This window comes from Lissotriton vulgaris, chromosome 2_1 (assembly GCF_964263255.1).
Source record: "Lissotriton vulgaris chromosome 2_1, aLisVul1.2, whole genome shotgun sequence".
NCBI lineage: Eukaryota > Metazoa > Chordata > Amphibia > Caudata > Salamandridae > Lissotriton > Lissotriton vulgaris.
In genome coordinates, this window is record NC_141687.1 from 670255530 (window position 1) to 670282417 (window position 26888).

Below are 26888 nucleotides of genomic sequence, written 5' to 3' on the forward strand. Positions count from 1 at the left end.
AAGAGAAATCTCCCTCGCACCAGACTCTAGGAAAGGATCAGCCTCCTCAGGGAACTGATCTGACCCCTTGTGAAAAAACTGCCCCAGAGGTAGTCAGGTCTAGCCTGGCAGAGCCTCTGATGTCAGTGGACCCTTCCAAGGTGGGACCCAGTCTGGAGCAGGTAACCTGCCCCTCTCTACCCTGCCTCAGTCAGCCCAGGGCTGTAGAGGTCAGGGAGGCCAGTGGCGGACCCCAAAGGGCCCCCTGTCCAAAAGAACTCCCCAATCAGTAGATTAAGGGCACTGAAGCTAGTAATCCTAGCCCAGTGAAAATAAAACAAACTCCTGAGGGATCCCCCTTAAAATTAGCTAGGGACCTCCCACAGATGGACATTGTTGGGCACAGCCAAACCTGGGGCCTAAAAACCCCAAACCTGACCTGTCCCTCCAGTAAGCCAAACAGAGGGACTCAGCCTCCAGCTTTAGGTAGCCAGAGGTTGACCCTGAGAGCTCACAGCAACTCAGTCCTGGAAAGAAAGGCACATATGGTGGATAGTGATTGGAGGAAGTTGAGCCCAACCTTAGTGGAGCCTCACTTCAGTACTCCATCCCAGCACCAGCCTTTTACTTTGCCAAAACACACCACAGGTAGAGATTCCCTATGGTGGAGACCCTCTGATACCCTTAGGGTGAGGGATTGGTTAGTGGACCATGATATAGGGGGTAACCATGCCAGTGCATGTACCACCTCATATGGCCACTCAGGCAATATAGGCTTACCTGGTCAAGGATAGCCTTATCTCCTTTCGTTTGGGGGGGTTATGTAAGAGCGTGGATACCTGACTATGGTTACCCCCAACTTTTTGCCTGGTGTTTTGCTGGTTTTTCGACTTAGTTGACCTGGGACCCTGCTATTCAGGGCTCCAGGCCCACTGCTCTCTCTCTAAAATGGATTCCATGTACCTTAGGTACATATCTAATTGGATACTGAGTCACCTTATCAGTCCCTGTACAGTGTACCTTAGGTACCCAGGGCATAGGTGTACCCAGGGCCTACCAGGGGCTGCAGCATGTATTATGCCGCACCTGGCTCGCCATCCAAATCTGACACAACTGGCTGCACGACAGCTGGGGCAAGGTGGTGTAATCACCCTTTGCTTTAGATATAGTATACCTATATCTAACCCTAAAATGGACACATGTATTCCTATCAGTCACTCCTATGGCAGGCCTTAACAATCCTGAAGGCAGAGTGCTTGGAGTCATGTGAGATGGTGCTCTGGCATGAGCTGAGCCCGTTTGCAGCTTGCGGAACCAAGTCCTAATAGCTGTTCCATGATAACGCGTACCATATACTCTTAAGTGCATTATAATCCTCGCGGTTATTTGCCAACTCTGGTATCGCTTTATCAAAACATGTCGAGTAAGGTGTCATACGAATTGGAATACTAACCCCTCGCCAATTCTGGCGACGGGGTTAGCATTCCACCCTTCTAGAGGGACACGACATGTATGTAACTGTGAACCCCGGTTAAAGTTAACTCGAGCCTCAGCATCACAAAATGGAGGCTGCCACCACAGACACAAGTCTGACCTCCTGCTGCTGGGAGTCCTTCCAGCGAGGAGAGCTTGGACAAAGGGTTTCCTGTCAGGGGCGGTGCTAGCACCATCCCAGACAGGGTTTTGTGTATCCCAGGTAGGCAGGGCTCAGAGGAAGGTGACTGCAAGTGGCACCCCGGTGCTCACTGTGCATATGCCGGCTTGAACCAGTTCCAGGGGCACACCAGCCCCTGAGCTGGGGAAAGTCCGGACAGGGGAGAGCGGTGTAACCACCCCCCTTCCTGGTCCCACCCATGGGCAGGACCTAGTTGCGTGCCAGCCCCTTTCTTTAGAATAAAGGCAGGAGCGGGGACCCTTCCAGATTAGATCATCTTTGAATCCTGAAACTACTTTCTACGAAAGGAACTCTCGACTTCTTCTCAAGATTTCTCCCTTGTGACTAAGGAGTAGTCACCCTGCATCAGCAGGCACCAACTAAGTATCTTGCGGTTTGCTGCACGTCCTTCCTCCGGAACCAGACCGACCAGCACGACGAGACCCGGACTCCCTGCCCTCTCTGACCTCTACCTGCCTCTACAGCACAGCTGAGAACCGTGGGTGCGACGAGACCAGAGGAACCGGCTATCATCAGAACCAGCACGACACTGATCCAGCACGACCGCCGAGGGACCCTTGAGTGGGTGCACTGGGGTAAGAGAAGCCCCAACCCGAAGCAGCACGAGCACGAAGTCCAGCCCCCCAGCATCCACCAGATCTGCGTGGGGCCCTTTTGCTTCTGTGTCGCTTGCCACGTTGTCCGGTCACTTGCCCGTTGGCTAGTGACCCCCCAGACGACGTCCTACATTTGTTTCACCACTGGTCTAGCTCCTCTAGACTGGCCCTTGTTTCCTCCTGAAGGGGAACTTCCTCGGACCCTCCTGGTCCACTCCAGACGCCATTTTGTGTCGCCACGTGGGCTTGCCTTAGCCAAGGCTTGTTGCCTCCTTCAACGTATCCAGCATCGCCAGCAGCAGACATCTGACGTGGGACAGCTCGCAGACCTCCAGCCTGGCAGACATCAGCGCCCTGGTCCGTGCAGCAGCAGAATCTAGTGTCACCTCTTCACCTGGCCGAGTGACCTCGTCCGGTGCCATCCTGGTGCCCACCTAATCACTGGCTAGTGATTCAGAACTTGGTCCCCTCTGCAGAACTTGGTCCTCTCTGCTTACAGGTATCCTTCTTCACTGATCCACCCTTGGATCAGCCCGGAACATCTTCACTGGTCGCCTGCCAGCAACTACTTTCTTCAGGCTCCTGAGCATCAACGAGGATTCCTGACGTCACTTGAACCCTGTGCAGCCGCAGCCCCTGGGCTAGGTAAATCGAGTACCACTGTGCTCCAGCACAGGACCACTCTCTAAGTGTCCAGATCCTTTTTCTTTTCAGCTCTACCTAGTCGGGTTCGCCCGATAACACTAACTTTACGAAATCTAGCATCCATAGACTTTGTCCCGCATCCCGCGTGAGAGTGCACACTCTGTACCCGATCTCCCTAGTCCTCCTGCTCCTAACCTGAAGGTTCTGTAGTGTAGTCCTAGCGATCCTAAAGCCTCTGGATCGAGTTACTTACCTGCTAGTATTTCGCATTCCACTTTTGTAGTATATGGTTTTTCGTGCCCCTCGGGCATTTGTGTAAATTGTGCAACTTGAAGTATTTTCTTAAGAGTTTTGTTATGTGCTTAGCTCCCTGACTCATAAAGAGATCAGGGTAGACTTGTTATAAATAAATATCCTTTTATTTTCATAACAACTTGTGTGTGTCCTTTCACTTGGTGTTCAAGGGGTATAAGTGATGGTATAACAGCTGGCTTAACACGCCCTCTAGAGTTTAGCCTAAAGACTGCTCTTGTCCATGCTACTAGGATAGCTGGTCTATAAGGTTGACTTACAACCAATCATCAATAAGGGTCGTTTGGAATGATACATAGTGATCACTAGAATAGTGAACACTGCATATCAGGCCAACTTCTCACAGGCCTCACTGCCTGGTAATTTCTTATCAGAACTTCTCTCCTTTACTGTTCTGGTTAAAATGTCCCCATTGGCAGCTCTCTAGTTCCTGAGGGTAGGATGGGCGGACCTTTATTCAGGGGTTCTCAGCCTTTTCTGTGACAAGTGCTACTTATGTTTAATGAAAACCATCCAGAGCTGCTAATAATATTAGTGTGTTAATAGTGAGCACACCAGACAAGATAACATTAGTGGCAACCCCATGCAAGATTACCAGCAGTGATCAACTCAGTGCATTACGCAGGGTTGCTAGCAGTCATGTCAAAAAGGCTTCGTCAATTTGAAATGTCTGTACGTGGCTAATACATGACAGTTATAGCAGCAATGCCTCTTGTAATATCATTAATAAGTCTCTCGAACGCTGTATGATTTATCACTCAAACATCAGCGTTAAATACATTTTGGAGATTCAACCATTTTCTACAAACTTCAGCTTAAAAGTCCTGAAAATATACACATTTACATCTCAAATACTGGCTCTTCAGTTTTGGTATACTACATTAATTAAACCTAGCAAAAGCTTTTAGTTTAGTAGGCTAGGCTGCACACAGGAGGACTACTTACAGGCCTGGAGAGCTGCCAGAAGCTCACGAGCTGCTCCCTCGTTTGTGGAGCCTGGCCTTTATTGAAAAAAAAGTGATATAGGAATTTGTGGAACCAGAAGACCTGAGATTCTTGTAATCCCTGCTTTGAGCTTGACCAACTCTTGTGAACCTGGTTTAATGACTATTGTCCTGTTCTACGATTAATTGCTTTGCAACACTACTAATACTCGGAATCAAGCTAACCCTCTTATTAAATCTTATTCAAAACAAAGACTTTGTTGGGAATGTCTGAAATACAGGACTTTTAAACGCTAAAATACATTTCACATCGTAACCATTGTGTTTTATGTGCCTTTAATTGTTTTTTTATATTTCTATTTAAATTTTAGTGTTTACTGGTGGAGAGGAAGCCAACATGTTCCTCGGCCGCAGTCTGCTGTACAACCGATTTGATTTTGAGATGTTTGTTCCTGGGAATCCTGAAAGAGAGTGCTACGAAGAAGTGTGCAATTATGAAGAAGCACGAGAGATTTTTAAAGACCCTGTTACAACTGTAAATATATTTTTGTTTTATTTCTGCTTTGGCGATGTCTTGCTCACCATGTGTTGGAATCTACTGTGGAAAGTTAGCTGTGGCTCAGATAAATGCACGCTACAGTGCACCTAAGGAACGCGGAAAGAAAGTGGTAACAATGCGGAACTTCACCACTGAGAAATATCAGTCAAATGACTCAGAAACATGTAGCACTGCAATCGAGTTTCGTGGGTCTGCATGCAAAACTGCATGTTTGCCCTAACTCTGCTTTTGTTACAATGAGGAGGTAATCCCGCATACAGTAAGTACTGACACTACTGGGTGCAGTATTTGCGTGCAGTGTTTAATTTCTAAAGAAATAAGTGCCTGGGGCCCTCGTGAGAAGATCACTCAGCTCGCACCACCCATAGCCAGTGCTGCAAATGACAATACCTTATACAACTACTAATGGTAGCACAAAGTGAGACAATTCAGATTATTCCAGGGCCCCAAAGCTATTAGAAATGGCGTCGGTATTTTTAATGTATATTGAATTTATAAACTGTTGTTATGCCCATTTCTAAATAAAATATACAGCGTCCCCAAGTGGAAGACTTCCATATGTGCTGGTGTTGACAATCAAGGGCCGGTGTCGAGCACCTGAAACCATCTGCTCATATAGTAAGTGTTGCCGGACGAGAGAAAAAGACGACACAACTTCCGTTGGCAATATAGTAGAGTTTATATAAAAGTGCATGTCAGTCAACCCCATAGAACTGGAATCTGAGCTTCAACTTACAATCTGGCAGACAGTTTCTTTTATACATTTGTAACTGCTTATTCGTTATACATTTCAATATTTGGTCAAGTATTTGCTCGAGCATAACATTAAATAAAAAGGAAATACTTTCTTCAAAAACAGCTAATCACACTTTTATGGAATGCAACTCATGTGCATGCGTTATTTGTTACACTTTCATACCACTGCTACACTACTGGTGTCTTTGGCTTGTCTCTGGGAAGCCTAGCAAGGCTCTACTCCCTACATGTTTACTGCTCTTCAAGGCCTAACTTCCATCTTCCTGTGCCTCGGTGCTGCTTATCTACATATTTTCCAAGAGACGTACTTATAATGCAGGCCTGTGACTTTCCATTTCTGCTGTGTCTAATTATATTTTTCTTTTCTACTAGCATGGGGGAAGCGCATGTCTACTTCCCTTCCCCAGGTCCTGACTTCATTCATTCTTTCTATTCTACTAGCTGAGGCCTATAATTCTCCTTTAAAATGTACCTCTGTACATGTCTTTCTGTTGATGCTTACATTGACACGAGTAGGCCTTCTTCATTTTCTACATCCATTGTAACATTCCCCACCTTTAGTTGATTTTTCAACTATTAACTCACCTTCCATTTTGCTTGGAGTCATAAATGTGTATACATTCTCTTCAATTTCCTGCATTTTATTGACCACCCTGTTAATGAACATCCCTACCAGCTTCTGACTAACCCTATCACAACATCCTATACCAATATGGAGGACACAGAACAGCAATAGCAAAAGAACAGCTAACAAGTCCTTAAATAGTCCTGACATCCAGTGTGGTAACCAAGTGATCCACCCCGCAAATCATTCTTTGGGGACACCTCCCCCGTCCACAATTTACTTTTGCAAGGTAAGCAGAGTTCGTATGGCCTCTGTTGGTGTTACGTTATCAGCATCATCGGCTAGAATATATGTGCAACAGCAAGTTTGAATCATGACACATACCCCTCCTTCCATATCCGTCATTAAGTCTAGCACATATTTATGCTGCATGATCATTACTCTCATTGCTTACATCTCTATCACGTTGAAGCCATCCTCAGTGGGTTGAAGGCTTTCATCATCTCGCAGCAGGTAATCTGGAGCCAACATGTAGTTGCTTTTGCTTGGATGAACAGAAAGATACTTCAGAAAAAAAATACAGCGTGTGCTCTTGTCGGACATCTTCCCAGGCTGTAGTACCATACTACTCTGCAGCGCACTTCCTCCGATGATGGTGCAACAAGGTCGTTGGACGGCTCATGGGATGGTCATGCAGTCCAGAGATGTCAGCTTCTGGAATCACCAGGGAGGGGTGTGCACAGTGACCAAAGAGCAGAGTCCTTGTCACCCTGAAGGAAGTCATGTATACAGACATTCATTAGAGGTCCAGTAAAAATCCATTAGGCTGGAGGTGCCCCATTGCATGTCTGAGTTATATCTTCTAACATTGCAATTTATGTTCTTTCCCACCGGGACCATTTAATTTCCCCTGAAACACAAAGAGAAAAGAATGGGTTTTCTACCTGCTCGAAATGTTTTGGTGTTTCTACCCAAGTTAGTCCAGATATATTCTCATCCCACACTGCCTGAAACTTCTGTCATATGTTATTGCCAGTTGGGTTCCCCTTCCATAAAGAAAGGACCCTACACCCAAATGTAATGCCATGGTGCCAATGACCATGAATGTATACTGATCCAGTTACTTAGAAGTTTGACCTTTCCATACAATCATGGGGCCGGGGTATGGCGGAGTTATTCTAGCAGAAAAACGTGGGTCAGTATACACCCCTAAAAATCCCTGCTGCAATATTTTAGCTCTCCAAGTTTTATCCTTGTACCTCATAATTCCTGTCTTGGCCATTTTATCTAACTTAACTACTAGCTCTTTGTGGTCTGTTAAGACATTCATCACATCTGCTAACTCTTTCTCATATTGTGTAAAACTTCCTTGGAATGTACCCTGTTTGAGCTGAAGTGGTTGCATCTGCGCACGTAATCTGCAAATAAAAACATGTAGGAGACACATGGTAATATTTGGAGGTATCTCCTTAGAGGAGTGTAACCTATCTGAGTTAGTGGAGTGTGGAATCAAAGAGCAAACAAAGCGAGAGGTATTAGAAGTCTGCATACCTATAGCCATCTATGCTGAAACCACATATTATCTAATCTGGTATCATGAATACTATAAGATATATTTTTCTGTTCAGGTACTGCTTTCTGCAAGCGCATACTGCTATTACATAGTCCCATACATGAGGTAAAATACCATTTCAATGTAGCCACCAGCAGACATAAAAAGAAAAACAAAACTGCAGTACATAACAGTCTGCTACTCACACTTTCAAGGGGAGCCATTGTTACTCTTGTGCCTCGCTTAGCCTCTCTTGTACCATTTCTGTCTGTAGAAGTGTCTGAGGCAAGGTGTGGTCCAGTCGCACAGCCGTCATATGAATCCATGGTTTCCTGCCATTCACTTTCACTGCTGTGGGGGTACTCATTGTCACTGAGAAGGGGTTGTTGAACTTGGGATCCTTCCATCTTCAGACAAAATTCTGCACATAACATTGTTAGCCAACAGGTATCGTACTGGTCTGCTGGGCTGAGATAACCTTCTCCTTTCGTAATACCTGTGTAGAGAATAACTTGACAGACATCATGAACTCCCCTAAAACCTCAGCTGTCTTATAGCATTTGTCTTTTGCCATGCTATTGTTTAAGGGGCGGGCATGGGACGTCCTATCAATATTTGATGTGGTGTTAAATGCTGATTGCTTTCTGGCTGATTTTGAAGGTTGTACAAGGCTAGTGGTAGGCAGTACAGCCATTTATTTTGCAGAGTAGCACATCATTTGCTTATTTTATTCTTGAGGAGGCCATTCAGGTGCATTCAGGTGCTCGGCTATTCCATTACTTTGAGAGTGTTGAACAGATGACAGTTTATGTTATATTCCTAGGGCAGTGCAAATGTGTTGAAATATTGCATTGACAAAATAGGGCTGGTGTCCTGAGCGGATCACTTCTGCCATGCCTCACCTCGGTATTACCTGTCTTATCAGAACATTGACTACTGCTTTAGCATCATTATGTACACAGTGTCCAGCCACAATCCTTAGTGAGAATGTACAGATAACTACTATGATGTACCTGTAATTGTTGCATCGCTCTATTATGTCAATAAAATCTAAGTGTAGATGTTTAAATTGACCTTTTGGGTATGGTATTGTTGAGGTGATCACCTTTAAGGTCGGCTTGGGTCTATACTGTTGACATATTGCGCATTCTGCAATGTACATAGTGATCATTTCAGATAACCAATCTGCCTTTAATCTAGTAAGAAGATACTCTTTTGTGGCATGTGGTGGGAGGTGAAGTTGCTCTAGAGCCATGTACACCTGGATTTGTGGCATTACTAGCTTGCCTGTACTCTCTTGCCTATAAATTAAATCTGTTGGTGACTGAATGTAGCCTCGCTGTTCCCACAGCTCCTTTTCGTGAGGTAATGCTAGTTCTTGCAATTCAAACAAATGTAATTTTGCTGTCTCGGTGTATGGGGGCGGTAATTCCTTAGCATCCTGTTGCCTACTTGTCATCATACCTAATGTGTGTTCATCACATTGATGATATTTTGTGTACACTTTAGCTGCTTAATTTGCTGCCCAATCTGCCAGAGCATTACCTCGGGTGTGTCCTGCTCACTTTATCATTGCTACTTTAGATGGAAGTGGCTTTTATTATTGGTGGCAATAAATCTTTAGGCATCACAGGGGATCCATCAGATTTAAGAAATCACCTCCTTTCCCACTTATGAATGCTAGAATGTACAGTGGTGATGACATATGTTGAATCTTAATAAATTGTGTCCACTAATCCTTCAGCCCGCTACAGTGTGTCAAGGATGGCCACCAATTCAGCCGCCTGTGCTGAAAAATAGGAACGTAATGGCATCTGGCGAAAGATTTGTAATGTGTCAGATGATCAGTGCTGTTCAGCTCTTATAACTGGTGCTCCTGAATACCTAATCTCAGTTTTATGATCTATGAAAGAGGATCCATCAAAAAAGAGCAACATGCACCCTTGGAAGGGGTCTTCTTTTTTTACCTATGTCTTGTTATGTAGTTAGCACAGTCATATACTTGTTCATCATCAGTAACTGAGTGTGCTGGATTAACTGTGTGGCACCTAACCACTTGTAAAGATGATACTGAAAGTATTACTTCGTAACCAGATGCCCTGTGGTTTCTGAAGGTGCTCTTGATTCTTCGTAAAATAACAATTTACTACATGCTCTACATAAAGTGTTAAAGGTGATCTCATCATTATTATTTTATTTTTAAATTTATTATTACTCCACAGCAGCGATGAAATAAGATAAAAAATCAATACCAATTGTAAACATGTCAAATATAACAATTTTCATGAGTTTATATGGTCACGGAAACCCTTGCAAAGGTTCAACCCAATCTTGTGTTTCTTTAAACCATGGGTACTCACAAACATTCTCTCGCGGCCAAATTTACAGTGTGGTTTGTGGAAGAGGGCCGCACCGGTGGAGGCGAGGTCAGTGGGGGATGAGGAGGGGCTACAGAAAATAAACTGTGACCATGAGGTTGAACACAGGCCCCTGCAGCGTACACCTTCATCCACTGAGCCAACAGACCTGGCATACACACACATCTCTCTTTCTCTCTCTCTCTTTCTCTCTCCCTCTCCCTATATCTCCCTCTCCCTATCTCTCCCTCCCTCTCTCTGTCTCCCTCCCTCCCTCTCTCTGTCTCCCTCCCTCTATCTCTCTCTCGCTCCCTCCTTCCCTCTCTCTCTGTCTCACTCAGTCTCCCTCTGTCTCACTCACTCAGCCTCCCTCTGTCTCTCTCTGTCTCACCTCTCTTTCTCTTTCTCTCTCTGTCTCCCTCCCTCTCTTTCCTTCCCTCTCTCCCTCCATCTGTCTCCCTCTATCTGTGTCCCACTGTCTGTCTCCCTCCCTCCCTCTGTCTCCCTCCCTCCGTCTGTCTCCATCCCTACCTGCCTCTGCCTGTCAGTCTCCCTCCCTGTTGGTCTCCCTCCTTCCCTCTGTCTGTCTCCCTCTCTCCGTCTCCCTCTGTCTGTCTGTCTCCCTCCCTCCCTCCCTCCCTCTGTCTGTCTGTCTCCCTCCCTCTGTCTGTCTCCTCCCTCTGTCTATCTCCCTCCCTCCCTCTGTCTATCTGTCTCCCTCCCTATGTCTTTCTCCCTCCCTCTGTCTTTCTCCCTCCCTCTGTCTATCTCCCTCCCTCTGTCTGTCTCCCTCCCCCTGTCTGTCTCCGTCCCTCTGTCTGTCTGTCTCCCTCCCTCTGTATGTCTCCCTCCCTCTCTGTGTCTGTCTCCCTGCCTCTGTCTGTCTCACTGTCTGTCTCTCTCTCTCCCTCTGTCTGTCTCTCTCTCTCTCCCTCTGTCTGTCACCCTCTGTCTGTCACCCTCTGTCTGTCACCCTCTGTCTCCCTCCCTCTGTCTGTCTCCCTCTGTCTGTCTCCCTCTGTCTGTCTCCCACGTTCTCCTTCCCTTTGTCTCCCTCCCTGTGTCTCCCTCCCTATGTCTCCCCCCTCCCTCTGTCTGCCTCCCTCCCTCTGTCTCCCTTCCTCTCTCCCTCTGTCTGTCTCCCTCTGTCTGTCTCCCACTTTCTCCTTCCCTCTGTCTCCCTCCCTGTGTCTCCCTCCCTCTGTCTCCCTCCCTCCCTCCCTCTGTCTGCCTCCCTCCCTCTGTCTCCCTCCCTCCCTCTGACTCCCTCCCTCGCTCCCTCTGTCTGTCTCTGTCTGTCACCCTCTGCCTGTCATCCTCTGTCTCCCTATCTCTATCTCCCTCCCTCTAGCTCCCTCTCTCCCTCTATCTCCCTCCCTCCCTCTGGCTCCCTTCCTCTATCTCCCTCCCTTCCTCTGTCTCCCTCCCTTCCTCTGTCTCCTTCATACTGTCTACCTCCGTCTGTCTCCCTCCCTCGGTCTCCCTCCCTCTGTCTCCCTCTGACTCCCTCCATCTCCCCCTCTCTCTGTCTGCCTCTCTCTCTCTCCTTCTGTCTCCCTCCCTCTCCCTCCCTCCCTCCCTCCCTCCCCCTCCCTGTCTCCCTCTCTCTCCCTCCCCCTCCCTCTGTCACACTCTGTCTCCCTTTCCCTCCCTCTGTCTCCCTCCGTCTCCCTCTCCGTCTCCCTCTCTCTGTCTGTTCCTGTCCCTGCCTCGATCTGTCTCTGTCTGTCTGTGTCCCTGTCTCCCTCCCTCTGTCTCCCTCTCCGTCTTTCTGTCTCTGCCTGTCTGTCTATCTGTCTCCCTCCTTCTGTCTTCCTCCCTCCCTCTGTCTATCTCCCTCCCTCTCTCTGTCTCCCTCCCTCTGCCTGTCTCCCTCCCTCTGTCTGTCTCCCTCCCTCTGTCTGTCTGTCTACCTCCCTCTGTCTGTCTCCCTCCTCTGTGTGTCTGTCTCCCTGTCTTTCTCTCTCTCTCCCTCTGTCTGTCTCCCTCTCTCCCTCTGTCTGTCTCCCTCTGTCTGTCACCCTATCTCCCTCTTTCTGTCACCCTCTGTCTGTCATCCTCTGTTTCCCTCCCTCTCTCCCTCTGTCTGTCTCCCTCTTTCTGTCTCCCTCTGTCTGTCTCCCACTTTCTCCTTCCCTCTGTCTCCCTCCCTGTCTCTCCCTCCCTCTGTCTCCCTCTGACTCCCTCCATCTCCCTCTCTCTCGGTCTGCCTCTCTCTCTCCCTCTGTCTCCCTGCCCCTCCCTCCCACTCCCTCCCCCTCCCTCCCTGTCTCCCTCCCTCTCCCTCCCCCTCCATCAGTCACACTCTGTCTCCCTTTCCCTCCCTCTGTCTCCCTCCCTCTCCCTCTCCGTCTCCCTCTCTCTGTCTGTCTCTGCCTCTATCTGACTCTGTCTATCTCTCTCCCAATCTGTCTCTGCCTCTATCTCTGTCTCTATCTCTGTCTCTCTTTCTGTCTGTCTCTATCCCTGTCTGTCTCTACTTCTATTGCCGTCTCTGCCTCTATCTGTCTCTGTCTGCCCCTGTCTCTGACCCTATCTAGCTCTGTCTGCCCCTGTATCTATTTGTCTCTGCCTCTATCTCTTTCTGTCTCTATATGTCTTTAGCTGTCTCCATCTCTACCTGTCTCACCTCACCCGGCTCTCACTCCCTGCTGCCCTCCGTCACCTCACCCGGCTCTCACTCCCTGCTGCCCTCCGTCACCTCACCCGGCTCTCACTCCCTGCTGCCCTCCGTCACCTCAACCGGCTCTCACTCCCTGCTGTCCTCCCACCTCACTGGGCTCTCACCCCCTGATGCCCTCCCAACTCACCAGGCTCTCACCCCCTGATGCCCTCCGACCTCATCCGGGCTCTCACTCCCTGCTGCCCTCCCACCTCACCAGGCTCTCACCCCCTGATGCCCTCCTACCTCACCCGGGCTCTCACACCCTGCTCGCCTCCCAACTCCCTCACCTGGGCTCCCACTCCCTGCTGCCCTCACCCGGGCTCTCACTCGCTGCTGCCCTCCTCCTCACCCGGGCTCTCACTCCCTGCTGCCCTCCCACCTCTCCCGGGATCTCACTCCTTGCTCTCCTCGTCACCTCACTGGGCTCTCACTCCCTGCTGCCCTCCCACCTCACCCGGGAGCTCACTTCTTGCTCTCCTCGTCACCTCACCGGGCTCTCACTCCCTGCTGCCCTCCGTCACCTCACTGGACTCTCACTCTCTGCTGCCCTCCGTCACCTCACCGGGCTCTCACTCCCTGCTGCCCTCCCACCTAACCCGGGCTCTCACTCCCTGCTGCCCTCCCACCTCACCGGGCCCCCACTCCCTGCTGCCCTCTGTCACATCACCGGGCTCTCAATCCCTGCTGCCCTCTGTCACCTCACCCGGGCTCTCGCTCCTTGCTGCCCTCCCACCTCACCCGGGCTCTCACTCCCTGCTGCCATCCCACCTCACCCGGGCTCTCACTCCCTGCTGCCCTCCCACCTCACCCGTTCTTTCACTCCCTACTGCCCTCCCACCTCACCCGGGCTCTCACTCCCAGCTCTGCCCTCCGTCACCTCACCCGGCTCTCACTCCCTGCTGCCCTCCATCACCCCACCAGGCTCTCACTCCCTGCTTCCCTCCCACCTCACCCGGCTCTCACTCCCTGCTGCCCTCCTAATTCACCAGTCTCCCTGCTGCCCTCCCACATCACCCGGCTCTCACTCTCTCCTGCCCTCCGTCACCTCACCGGGATCTCACTCCCTACTGCCCTCCCACCTCACCCGGCTCTCACTCCCTGCTGCCCTCCCACCTCACCCGGCTCTCACTCCCTGCTGCCCTCCATCACTTCACCGGGCTCTCACTCCCTGCTGCCCTCCCACCTCACCGGGCTCCCTGCTGCCCTCCCACCTCACCCGGCTCTCACTCCCTGCTGCCCTCCGTCACCTCACCGGGCTCTCACTCCCTGCTGCCGTCCCACCTCACCTGGTTCTCACTCCCTGCTGCCCTCCGTCACCTCACCGGGCTCTCACTCCCTGCTGCCACCTCACCGGGCTCTCACTCCCTGCTGCCCTCCCACCTCACCCGGGCTCTCACTCCCTGCTCTGCCCTCCGTCACCTCACTGGGCTCTCACCCCCTGATACCCTCCTTCCTCACCCGGGCTCTCACTCCCTGCTGCCCTCCCACCTCCCTCACCCAGGCTCCCACTCCCTGCTGCCCTCACCCGGGCTCTCACTCGCTGCTGCCCTCCCCTCACCCGGGATCTCACTCCTTGCTGCCCTTGTCACCTCACCGGGCTCTCACTCCCTGCTGCCCTCTGTCACCTCACTGGGCTCTCACTCCCTGCTGCCCTCCGTCACCTCACCTGGCTCTCACTCCCTGCTACCCTCGCACCTCACCCGAGCTCTCACTCCCTGCTGCCCTCCCACCTCACCCGGGCCCTCACACCCTGCTGCCCTCCCACCTCACCCGGGCTCTCACTCCCTGCTGCCCTCCCACCTCACCCGGGCTCTCACTCCCTGCTGCCCTCCCACCTCACCCGGGCTCTCACTCCCTGCTGCCCTCCCACCTCACCAGGCTCTCACTTCCTGCTGCCCTTCGTTACCTCACCCAGCTCTCATTCCCTGCTGCCCCCCCCACCTCACCTGGCTCTCACTCCCTGCTGCCCTCTGTCACCTCACCCGCCTCTCACTCCCTGCTGCCCTCCCACCTCACCCGGGCTCTCACTCCCTGCTCTGCCCTCCGTGACCTCACTGGGCTCTCACTCCCTGAGGCCTTCCGTCACCTTACTGGGCTCTAACTCCATGCTGCCCTCCCACCTCACTCGGGCTCTCGCTCCCTGCTGCCCTCCCACCTCACCAGGCTCTCACTCCCAGCTGCCCTCCCACCTCACCCAGGCTCTCAGTCCCTTCTGTCCTATGTCACCTCACCCGGCTCTCACTCCCTGCTGCCCTCTGTCACCTCACCAGGTTCTCACTCCCTGCTGCCCTCTGTCACCTCACCCGGGCTCTAATCCCTGCTGCCGTCCCATCCCACCCGGGCTCTCACTCCCTGCTGCCCTCCTACCTCACCCGGCTCTCCCTCCCTGATGCCCTCCCACCTCACCCGGGCTCTCACTCCCTGCTGCCCTTCCACCTCACCAGGCTCTCACTCCCTGCTGCCCTCCCACCTCACCGGGCTCTCACTCCCTGCTGTCCCCTGTCACCTCACCGTGCTCTCACTCCCTGCTGCCCTCTGTCACCTCACCCAGGCTCTCACTCCCTGCTGACCTCCCACCTCACCCGGGCTCTCACTCCCTGCTGCCCCCTGTCACCTCACCGTGCTCTCACTCCCTGCTGCCCTCTGTCACCTCACCCAGGCTCTCACTCCCTGCTGACCTCCCACCTCACCCGGGCTCTCACTCGCTGCTGCCCTCCCACCTCACCCGGCTCTCACTCCCTGATGCCCTCCGTCACCTCACCGGGCTCTCACTCCCTGCTGCCCTCCCACCTCACCCGGCTCTCACTCCTTCCTACCCTCTGTCACCTCACCCGGGCTCTCACTCCCTGCTGCCCTCCGTCACCTCACCAGGATCTCACTCCCTGCTGCCCTCCCACCTCACCCGGGCTCTCACTCCCTGCTCTGCCCTCGGGCACCTCACTGGGCTCTCACTCCCTGCTGCCCTCCGTCACCTCACCGGGCTCTCACTCCCTGCTGCCCTCCCACCTCACCTGGCTCTCACTCCCTGCTGCCCTCCCACCTCACCCGGGCTCCCACTCCTTGCTACCCTCCCACCTCAACCGGCCTCTCACTTCCTGCTGCCATCCCACCTCCCTCACCCGGGCTCTTACTCCCTGCTGCCCTCACCCAGGCTCTCACTCCCTGCTGCCCTTCCACCTCACTGTGCTCTCACTCCCTGCTCTGCCCTCCCACCTCAGCCCTCCCACCTCACCTCTCACTCCCTGCTCTGCCCTCCCACCTCACCGGGCTCTCAGTCCCTGCTGTCCTCTACCCCCTCCCCCCCGTGTGTGTCAGCCCGGGATGACCCAGCCTCCAGGGCACTTCACAGGTCTTTAAAAGACCATTTGTTTGTTAATGAGGCTTTGTTCACCTCTTCTTAGCGCCCCTGCAGCTCCAATCTGACTGTGGCTGGAATGTCCCGGCCCCCACAGAGCAGTTTCTCTGATTCCGCACTGCTGCAACCGGCGGTGTTTGCTGAAGCTTAAAAAAAGAACACAGGTGCGATGTCTATAAGGTCCGCTAGCCGCCAAGACAGGCTTGCTGGGCCGCTGGCGGCCCACGGTCCGTACTTTGAGTACCCGTGCTTTAAACCTTTGACTGAAAAGAAACTCCAACAAGCCACACCTCAAATGCCGGGGTTCAGTTTGAAGCCATACGGAAGCAGTACATAACCTAGCAACTGTCATTGCAACAAAAATCAAGTAACGATGTTTGCATAAAATTGCCCCTGCATCGGGTTCTGGCCCTTTCCCTAACAACATTATAACAGGAGTAATCCTAATCGGGCCCCCAATTACTATAGACAGGAATTTCTTTATATCCGCTATAAACCTTGACATTTTACTACAACCAAAGAAGACATGCAGACTGTCTGCATTATCCCACCGCAGCGAAAACATTTCCCATCAAACCCAGATCCCCATTTTGACATGCGAGCCGGGGTATAATACTAATCAAATTCTGTTTTGAAAAGTTGTACTTTCAAATTAGCTGATATTGACACATCCTGGGATCTGACTATAACCTTCTCAACAGAGATATTATTTACCCCCAAAATTATAGACCATTTAGCATTGTGTTCACTTAAGTCATCCGGTCTTAACAATAATAATAATTTATATAACACCCCGATTTTCTCTTGTCTTCTAATGGTCTCTACCACTGGGTTGGACAGCAAATTGACTTTTTTCCGCAGTACAAAGTCCTATATTTGAAGAAATTTAAAAAAACTGAGATCTTGACAAACTATATTGAATCGCTAGTACTTCAAAGGACATAAATATGCCTCCGGGGGTAAAAAAGCCCCTTAAATTAATTATACCTTTATTCATCTAGCCAGAGACTGTATTATCTTGAAAAATTGGGGGAATAAGCCTGGCAGCGTTCAAGGGGGTATAATAAGATAGTCTCTCAAGCAAACATATTTTTCGTATTCTCTTCCACACTTTAAAGGCACCATCAACCACTTTAAACCTTGTGCACTTGAAGTAACTGCCGTCAACTTCTTTAAATAAACAACGCCGAGCCTCTGAGCCCAGCAAAATTTCAAAAAATGAAGGTACCTCTGGAGAGTTAAGCATCCCTTCCCCCGTCAATAATACCTGCATTTTTAGCAGAAAACATGCGTAGAAGTATTAAACAAAATCGGGTATGGCTAGTCCCCCTCTCTCACTCGGTAAAGCCATAAATCTAGTTGCACGCCTTGGTTTACCCGGGGACCATAAGAATTTTAAACAAAATGATTGAAGATGTTGTAACTGGGCCATGGAAATTTCCATGGGAATAGATCTAAATAAGTATAAAACTTTAGGAAGAATGTTCATCTTTATAATAGTACTTCATCCAATTAACGTAAAGCGTAGTTTCCCCCTTTTTATCCAAAGATTCCTTAACACTGTGTAACAACAAGTTCCAGTTAGCATCCACCACCTCGGACATTACTGTCCTAATTTTGATGCCCAAGTATGTCACCTCTTTTAATACTCTACCATCTTGAATGGCACTAGTCTCTGAACAGAGAATTTGTGTTTTAGTCACATTAAGCTTATAGCCGAGATTTGACCAAAGATTGTCGCTACTCGCTCAATCTCTTGAAGTGCAAGAGAAGGATCAGCCGAGGTGACGGCTATATCATCAGCATATACAACAACTGAAAAAGGACTTCATGAACACAAAAAGTTTTAATACAGGGATTATTGCCCAACTGCTCAACAAAAGGATTAATGTATAAAGCAAACAAAAGTGGAGAGCAGGGGCAACCTTGCCTGGTGCCACGAGAAATTTGCACAGATTCTGATAGTAGACCCATTGCAGTGATCCTAGCAGTTGGTGCTGTATACCATACTTGCAGGGCCTACATACATTTCCTGACAAAGCCCATTTTAAACATCAATTGCCATAAATAATCCCACTCCACCCGGTCAAACGCTTTCTCTGCGTCTAATAAAATTAACCCCAAGTCCCGTTTTTCAACATGGGCCACAGCGAAGAGTGTCACCACTTTATTCACATGGGTCAAATGCCCTCGAAGTGGTATAAACCTGTGCTGATTTATGGAAACTAATGTGCTAATGATTGTAGATAGACAATTTGCCAATATCATGGAGTATATCTTACTATCACAATTCAAAAGCGAGATCGGGCGATATGAACCCTCAAGATCTGGCTCTTTACCCTTTTTGCCAAAAACTACAATCATTGCTTCTGCCCAGGATTTGGGTGCATGGCCCTCTTGTGCCGCCCTGAAAACACCCAGCATTTCATTTTTCAATTAATGGTAAAAGAGTTTATAGACCTCTCCCGGGATCTTGTCTGGCCTCGCCGCTTTCCCTAGTGCCAAGCTCTTAACAGCTGTTTCTAATTCGATCATTGTAATTGCGCTATCCAATTGTTCTTAAATGGAAGGATCTAAATATGATAGGCCCTCCTCAAAAAGTATACTTGTTTCTGCAACTGCCCCCCCTGTTCTGTATACAGATCATATTAATATTGATGACAAATAGATAGCATCTGTTGTGGATCTTGACACACTTGCCCATTCTTATCCTGCATGGTTGTTATGGTACAAGAAGATTCTTTCATACGTAGGCGTAGAGCCAAGCGTTTACCTACAGTTTCCCCAAATTCCTGATTTTGCTTTTTATAAATTAAATACTTTCTAGCGTTCTCCATATTACAAAAACCGTGAATTTTTGCCCTAGATCTAGCAACAGAATTTTCTAACTTCAGAATGTTGTGGGCCTGTGACACAATCCCCTGAGTTAATGCACCCTCCGCCTCTCTCAAAGCAACATATAGCCCCTGTAGCTCAAGTTTAAATTTTGTTTGCTGATAAAGTCCAAAACTAAGTGCCTCCCCCTGAAAACAAACCTTAAATATATCCCAAATAATAGCAATATGGGCAGACTGTCTATTATTAGCAAAAAAATCATTCATCCAATAGTGCATATAACCTCAAAATTAATTGTTTAATTAGTGTTTCCGATCGAAAGAAAAAGCATTTGGTTGGACCTTCCGGTCTAGCTCAATCAATTATAAAACAATTGGGGCATGATCAGACGAGATCCTCAGAAAAATTTGGATAGAGGCATCTACTAAAGAAATAATGGGTGCAAAAAAATAATCCAATCGAACTAGTTTTTTTATGAGGAAAAGAATAAAACGTATAGCCCGGATTCAAAGGGTTTTGCCTTCCCCAGGCGTCCACTAACCCATGGTCCCTAACTAAATGACAAAGAGCTTTAAAAACCTTTGGTTTGCGCCCTTTATATTTACAAGGCCTCTCCTGCAATTCTTGATTAGCCAAATCAATATTTATATCACCACAAATTAGCAAATGGCTTCCACAAGTGGCCAACTCCAAATTTGATTACTCTAAAGTTTCTGCCTCATCCAAATTAGAACCATAAATGGTGCATACAGTAAAATTACTATCCCCAAACCTACACTCAGCTATGGCCCAATGACCAGTTTTGTCAACCAAGGAGCCTCCAGTACTCAATACGTTTGGTTTGACTAAAGTAGCAACACCCGAGTCATGACGGATTGCTGAGAAGACACGATTAACAAAACCGACGGGTTCTTTTAAGATATATATCGTTTAGGCCAAGGTATATGAACCTCTTGAAGACATACCACGTCTGGTTGAATAGCTCTGAGTTCAGCAGCTACCCTCTTCCGCTTAGACCAATTATTAAGGCCGGAGACATTTAACGAGAACATGTTTCCGATCGAAAAAAAAGCATTAGGTTGGACCTTCCAGTCTAGCTCAATCAATTATAAAACAATTGGGGCATGATCAGATGAGATCCTCGGAAAAATTTGGATAAAGGCATCTACTAAAGAAATAATGGGAGCAAAAATATAATCTAATCGAACTAGTTGTTATGAGGAAAAGAATAAAACGTATAGCTCGGATTCAAAGGGTTTTGCCTTCCCCAGGCATCCACTAACTCATGGTCCCTAACTAAATGACAAAGAGCTTTAAAAACCTTTGTTTTGCGCCCTTTATATTTACAAGGCCACTCCTGCAATTCTTGATTAGCCAAATTGATATTTATATCACCACAAATTAGCAAATGTTGTCCCCAAGTGACCAACTCCAAAATTAATTACTCTAAGGTTTCTGCCTCATCCAAATTAGAACCATAAATGGTGCATACAGTAAAATTACTATCCCCAAACCTACACTCAGCTATGGCCCAATGACCAATTTGTCAACCAAGGAGCCTCCAGTACTTAATACGTTTGGTTTGGCTGAAATAGCAACACCGAGTCATGACGGATTGCTGAGAAGACGCAATTAACAAAAACCCCAGTTCTTTTAAGATATATCGTTTAGGCCAAGGTATATGTATCTCTTGAAGACATACCACGTCTAGTTGAATAGCTCTGAGTTCAGCAGCTACCCTCTTCCGCTTGACCAATTATTAAGGACGGAGACATTTAACGAGAACATTTTTATCCCTCGACGTGTCATTACAGTGAATCAACAAAAATCCCACAGTGATCCAATTCACATATAGTGCCATTGCCCAAGTTTACAAGATGTGTAAAACATACATACTCCCTCTGTGACCATATAGAAGCTTTATTTGCCCTCACATTTCCCCGCAAACTTGCTGCTGTAGAGTTTTTCCCCTTTTTACCCCACCTAAGTGTCCCACCCCCCTGTACCCCAAAAACATTAGCCCCTCCACCCCCGATAATAAGGCTTTAGGCCACACGGCCCTGTAGATGCAGGCTTCCGGCAATCCCCTGCCATCCCTCATGAACTTCATACCTCAAGAGTACACCACTGTACTCTATATACTAAAAAAAAAAGAAGGGAAAAAAGTTAAAAAGAAATATACAAAGATCTAAACTGCAAGGGATTATCACCCTAATCTACTTTTAAAAAAGGGGGGTAAAAAGAAAGAAGAAGACCACCCTAAGTTGTGCTTAAATTGAGCTTAAAAACTCCTTGGCAGACCCTTTAGTCGTAAAGAAACGAGTATGATCTTTAAAAATCACTTTTAACTTTGCTGGGTTCAACAGATAAGCTTGAGCTGTTTTAGCCTGAAATTGTGGTATCAGCTCCCGGAGCTGTCAGTGGAGCTCAACCGTGGTCCGGCAAATATCCGGCCTTACAAAAAACTCAAAATCACCCCTTGCTCTATTGTTATCAGGTCTCGCTAAATTAAACACTTCCTCTCGCGCCAAGAAACTATTAAATGTAATTAAGAAAGCTCTTGGTTTATCATTAGCTTGACCAGCCCCAAGGCGAATATTAAAAGGGAACTGGTGGGCACGTTCAATCTCTTTGTCCCAGTCCCATTTAGACAACTCTGGAAATGCTGTTGTGAAAAGTTCAACAATAAATCGGCGCAAATCCGGTCCTTCCTTCCTCTCCGGGATCTGAAGTACTCTTAGATTGTTCCTGCGCGCCGGTTTTCCATATCAGCTAACATCCATTGGGTATCATCTCTAACTGATTGGATATAGGCAGGCAGTTTTTTTTGTTGAGCCATTCATCTTCCAAGTTAGATATTCTCACTTCTGCCTCATTAAATCTTGAGACAAAGTCTGCATGGGATTTAGACATTCACCGGACGGAGTTTTGCAACTTTCGACAAAGATTTTGATCACGCTGACTCTCTTCCTGTGTCTCTGCTCGATGAGATATAATTGATTGATAGATTAGTGCAAGAGAGTTATCCTCCCCAGTATTTTGTATGTACTTGTTCAATTGCATTGCTTTTTCCGTATCTCCCTTACCAGTGTTCAATTCTAGTTTCTTCCGGACAGTATGTGGACTGCCTTCTATAAAGTCCCCCGACTCCTGCAAAAATAAACTGCTGTGGTCACTGCCATCGGTGACAATCATCTGTGCTGCATATTGGACAACCAAATCCTCACAAGAGTAGGCAGATTGATCGGATAGGGAATAAACATTCCCGGATTCAGTATCGGGCGGCAATACCAGTGTTTGATCCTCCATTTGTTTATTAGAAGTTGTGTTAGGGTGTTGGTTCACCCCTAGCACGCCGAAGTCTGTACCACCATGACTACCCAGAGCAATACCATCCCGAGTAGAAATATCTTCATTTAGCTTAAGTGCAGGTACACTTGACACGGGTATTACTGAAATGTCAGGCTGGGAGTCATTAGCACACTTTTGGACTTCAGTTTCTACTGCTGCTATAAGTGAGCTTACTTCCATCTGTGTCTCCTATAACGGGAAACATCACAGTATCCAGTTCCTCTGGGGCAGTTACCCCCTCTGAAATACATACATTTTGCCTCCCCTTTCGCTTCTCAATAGCTGCAGAGAATATCGCGGGGATCTTTTTTTTGTCAATCATGGCCCCCTTCACTTTTGGCTTTACGCCCAAAGCATCCACGGTAAAAAAATTCCCGCTATCTCATTTTTGGCCGTAGCACCATTTCTCACCTCAGTGCCCAGCTTGGCTGCACTTTCAACCGTCCTGTTGTCCTGAACTCGAGGCCGTCCACGAGTTTCTTTGGGAGGCATTTCCAGTACCTCTCTCCTCTCCAGCTTCGAAGTCAGAGACTCCACCAGCCTCCGTGCATACCGCCAGTTCCCAAGCGAAAACACCGCCCAGCTGCTTCGAGTTCGGGAGTATGCCGCCAACAGTTTAGGCAAAGTCCTCAGCATCGGCGGCTTCTCTGCGTTTCCGATGTAAGAAATCCGGCGTCTGAGCAGCGATACCGTGACACTGCTGCCAAAAATGTATCAAATATGAGCCAGGCACAGCTTCAAAGTAGCAGGTTTCAGGTTTCAAATGAACTATAGATATGCCGCCGATAATCACATTCCTCTCCCTTTACGCTCGGGTTCATGAGGTTTGGCAGGAGCGGTGAGCCTACGTGTCCGCTGCTGCGGGTGCCATCTTGCCTCTGATCTAATCATTATTTTGGTGTTTTCTGGAATGCAAACACTGCAAACACTATAGTGACCTTTCATGACAGGATCTAGCAGCTTACTGTAGTAGGCAATTGGTTTGTGTCCCATAGATGTCTTTTGAGTCAATACGGTAGAATAGGGTGGAAGCTTTTCTGGGGACTGTGCCTCTTCTGATGCTGTTGGTTTCATGTTTGTTTTTGTATCACGCAATACCCGCCATAATGACCGAGTGGCTTCCTTTTTCTGTCTTTTCTTTCTATTATACTTAGATCGAATATAAGTCAATATATGTTCAATTATGTCTTCATCTGATTTACTTTTTAAACTTAACCATGTGGACTTTGGCAGTCATATGGGGTCAGATTTACTATTTCCACTGAAAACTTAACCAAATTGGGAAAAGTGTTAGTCTTTAGGGAGGTTAGATTTAATATTCCCACGCTAAACCTAACTATATTTGGGAAAGTGTTGGACTTTTCGGTTGGAGGGGCAGATTTTCTATTCCCATACAAGTTAATTGGCTCAAAACATACCCAGAAATACAAAGTACAATAAGATATGAATAAAAATGTCTAATGCAAAATGATAAAAAAAATAGTAAACATATAAATATGTATGTATTATTAATATAAACAAAATCAGAAATACACTTTAAAAAAATCAAGAAATAAAAATGAAATTTTAAATCCAAATTCAATTTCCAACTACATTTTTTATACATCTCTAATATCAATTAAAAACATAAGGAACTAAAATATTTTACATCTAAAAAAATAAAATGAAAAAATAAAGTACATCTATAAATCTCTCTCTCTCTCTCTCTCTCTATATATATATATATATATATATATATATATATATATATCTATATATATATATATATATATATATATATATATATATATATCTATTACCTACTGGCGGTCGCCAGTAGGTATATATAGTTAGGATTTTTTCTCTATGGGATTTTTGAAAATTCTATGTCTAATAACTTTGGCGTTTGTGGACGGAATTGGCTGAAATTTTCAGGAAAATGGAACATTTTGTTTCTGAGCAGCCCCTGACAATTTGGGGGGGTTTCATCAAGGGGGGGCCTAAAGGCATGAGCGAATTTTGCGGATCTCGCGTTCGCGAATTTTGCGGATTTGCGGATTCGCAATCTGCAAAATCCGCGAATTCCCGCGAATTTGCGGATTTTTTTTTTTTTGTGTTCGCCCGTGTTTCTGCCAGTTCGCGAGGGTTTTTACAATTTCGCAATTTGCGAACTTACCTGTCGGGTCGCAAGTTTTGCGAACTTGTTGTTTCTACGAGTCCAGCCTGTTTGGGACACTCTTCTTCATCACTGCCACTCTCTGTCACCACTGCCACTCTCTGACTACTCATGCCACCCTCTGGCCCACCCATGCCACCCTCTGTTTCATCACCACACCCTCTGGTTGTCCAGTGTACATTATTTTCGGCAAAGCAAAGCACACCTTCCCTGCCTCAAGTGACCTGAATTAATTTGGGGCTGATTAATGTGTCACAGAATATTTTTTTAGCTGGCACCTGCTTCCTTAGTGCGCCCTGATTAGTGATCTTTTGCACTTGCTAAGTGCTTTCATTGTTGCAAAATTAGTTACAACACCTGCCCTGCCCCAACTGACAATAATGAATTAGGGGCTGATTAATGGATTTTAACTTCCAGCCTGGCTCCTGCTTGTCTCCCTTAGCTGTAATTCAGGACCTTTGTGGCATATGTGTAACTATTCTGAGGTTCAGAGCAGGGTCACATAATAGTTTCAACTGGCAACTGAACTCTGGAGGGGCCCCTCAGGAAGCACTACAGGAAATGGCTACTAATGATGAGCCTGAACTTTTGAACCTGGTAAGTAGTTACTTTCAGTTTTGCTAAGATCGTATTTCTGCAATTTTTGCACTTATTCGCGGGGCGCGAACTCACGCGAACAGTGCGAGCAGTGCGAGCAAAATCCGCTGTTTTTCCCATGTTAATTTCCATAGGGCGGTTGGCCTCACTTTTAGCTCGAACGGCTGAATGGATTTGCACGAAACTTGGCAAAATTGTAGGGACTGTTAGCCCGATGTGCCTTTGCTAGGTCTCAATATATGTGCTCCAGTGGATTTTGAGTAATTTAGGTTCAAAAAAAGATATATATCTGGGCGGAGCCTAACCACACATCTGATCTGATTGGCTGTCAGCACTTCATCCAAGAAGTGTTGGCAGCCATCTTGGGACCAATATACATGATAGCACCTCATTAAAAAGCATTGTAGTTAATAGAGGGTTTTAGGACTTTAGTTACATTATAAATCATTTGTTGATGGTACCATACTCGTTTTAGGAATTGTGGTGGGTTCTAAGGTGATTTTACCATGTGAAAAAACCTTCTGCTGTGATATCATGAATATTGTTTGAAGAAAACTAATATCTCATGATTTTCCCACAGTGGTTTGGAAGGGGATCTATAAGCTAAACTGAAAGCATATTTTCTGTAAATTCACATTATCTTTCTCAGTCATGTGAAAATGAAGTCTGACATTCTCAGTAAAACATGTACATCCAACAAGGACAGAGACTGTCAGTTGATTCCTTTGTGTTCTACTGCAGCCTCCTAGAGTGTTCTAAAGAACAACTAGAGCGCTAACAGTCCTACTTATTACAAAGGTATGGCACACCTGAAGCCATCTTGATTGGAATAAAGTGGTAACTCTTAAAACATTTAATTTAAAAAGAAACAACATGAGGGGGTATATTTTGCCATAGAAAGTATGATTAGTGCTGCAGAATGAAAAATTAGGGCACATTTTGAGTGACTTCTCAAATCCTTTTCTATTTCATTAAAACATTCTGACATGCAGTCTCCCAAAATGGCCACCAGAGACAAAAGAGCCCAAATGTAGCCCAAATATCACCCAGATGTAGCCCAAGTATAGCCCAATGACAGAATGTCCCAGAGTGTTCTAAAGAACAACTAGAGCGCTAACAGTACTACTTATTACAAAGGTATAGCACACCTGGAGCCATCGTGATGGGAATAAAGTGGTAACTCTTAAAACATTTAATTTAAAAAGGAACAAAATGAGGGGGTATATTATGCAATAGAAGGTATTATTAGTGCTGCAGAAAGAAAAATTAGGGCACATTTTGAGTGACTTTTCAAATCCTCTTCTATTTCATTAAAAAATTCTGACATGCAGTCTCCCAAAATGGCCACCAGAGACAAAAGAGCCCAAATGTAGCCCAAATATCACCCAGATTTAGCCCAAGTATAGCCCAATGACAGAATGTCCCAGAGTGTTCTAAAGAACAACTAGAGCGCTAACAGTCCTACTTATTACAAAGGTATGGCACACCTGAAGCCATCTTGATTGGAATAAAGTGGTAACTCTTAAAACATTTAATTTAAAAAGGAACAAAATGAGGGGGTATATTTTGCCATATGAATTATGATTAGTGCTGCAGAAAGAAAAATTAGGGCACATTTTGAGTGACTTCTCAAACCCTCTTCAATTTCATTAAAACATTCTGACATACAGTCTCCCAAGATGGCCACCAGAGACAAAAGAGCCTAAATGTAGCCCAAATATCACCCAGATGTACCCCAAGTATAGCCCAATGACAGAATGTCCCAGAGTGTTCTAAAGAACAACTAGAGCGCTAACAGTCTTACTTATGACAAAAGTATGGCACACCAGAAGCCATCTTGATTGGAATGAAGTGGTAAGTCTGAAAACACTCAATTTAAAAAGGAACAACATGAGGGGGTTAATTTTGCCATAGAAAGTATGATTAGTGCTTCAGAAAGAAAAATTAGGGATCATTTTGAGTGACTTCTCAAATCCTCTTCTATTTCATT

General features: G+C 47.1%; 1 protein-coding gene across 1 annotated transcript in view; it reads left to right on the forward strand.

Moving 5' to 3' along the window:
* Nucleotides 1–26888, forward strand: part of PRRG4 (proline rich and Gla domain 4) — a 288545-nt gene that overhangs the window by 150279 nt on the left and 111378 nt on the right. The window contains exon 3 of the mRNA XM_086955854.1: nucleotides 4523–4686. Coding sequence (XP_086811980.1) covers nucleotides 4523–4686 — 164 coding nt within the window. The remainder of the gene's footprint in view (nucleotides 1–4522; nucleotides 4687–26888) is intronic.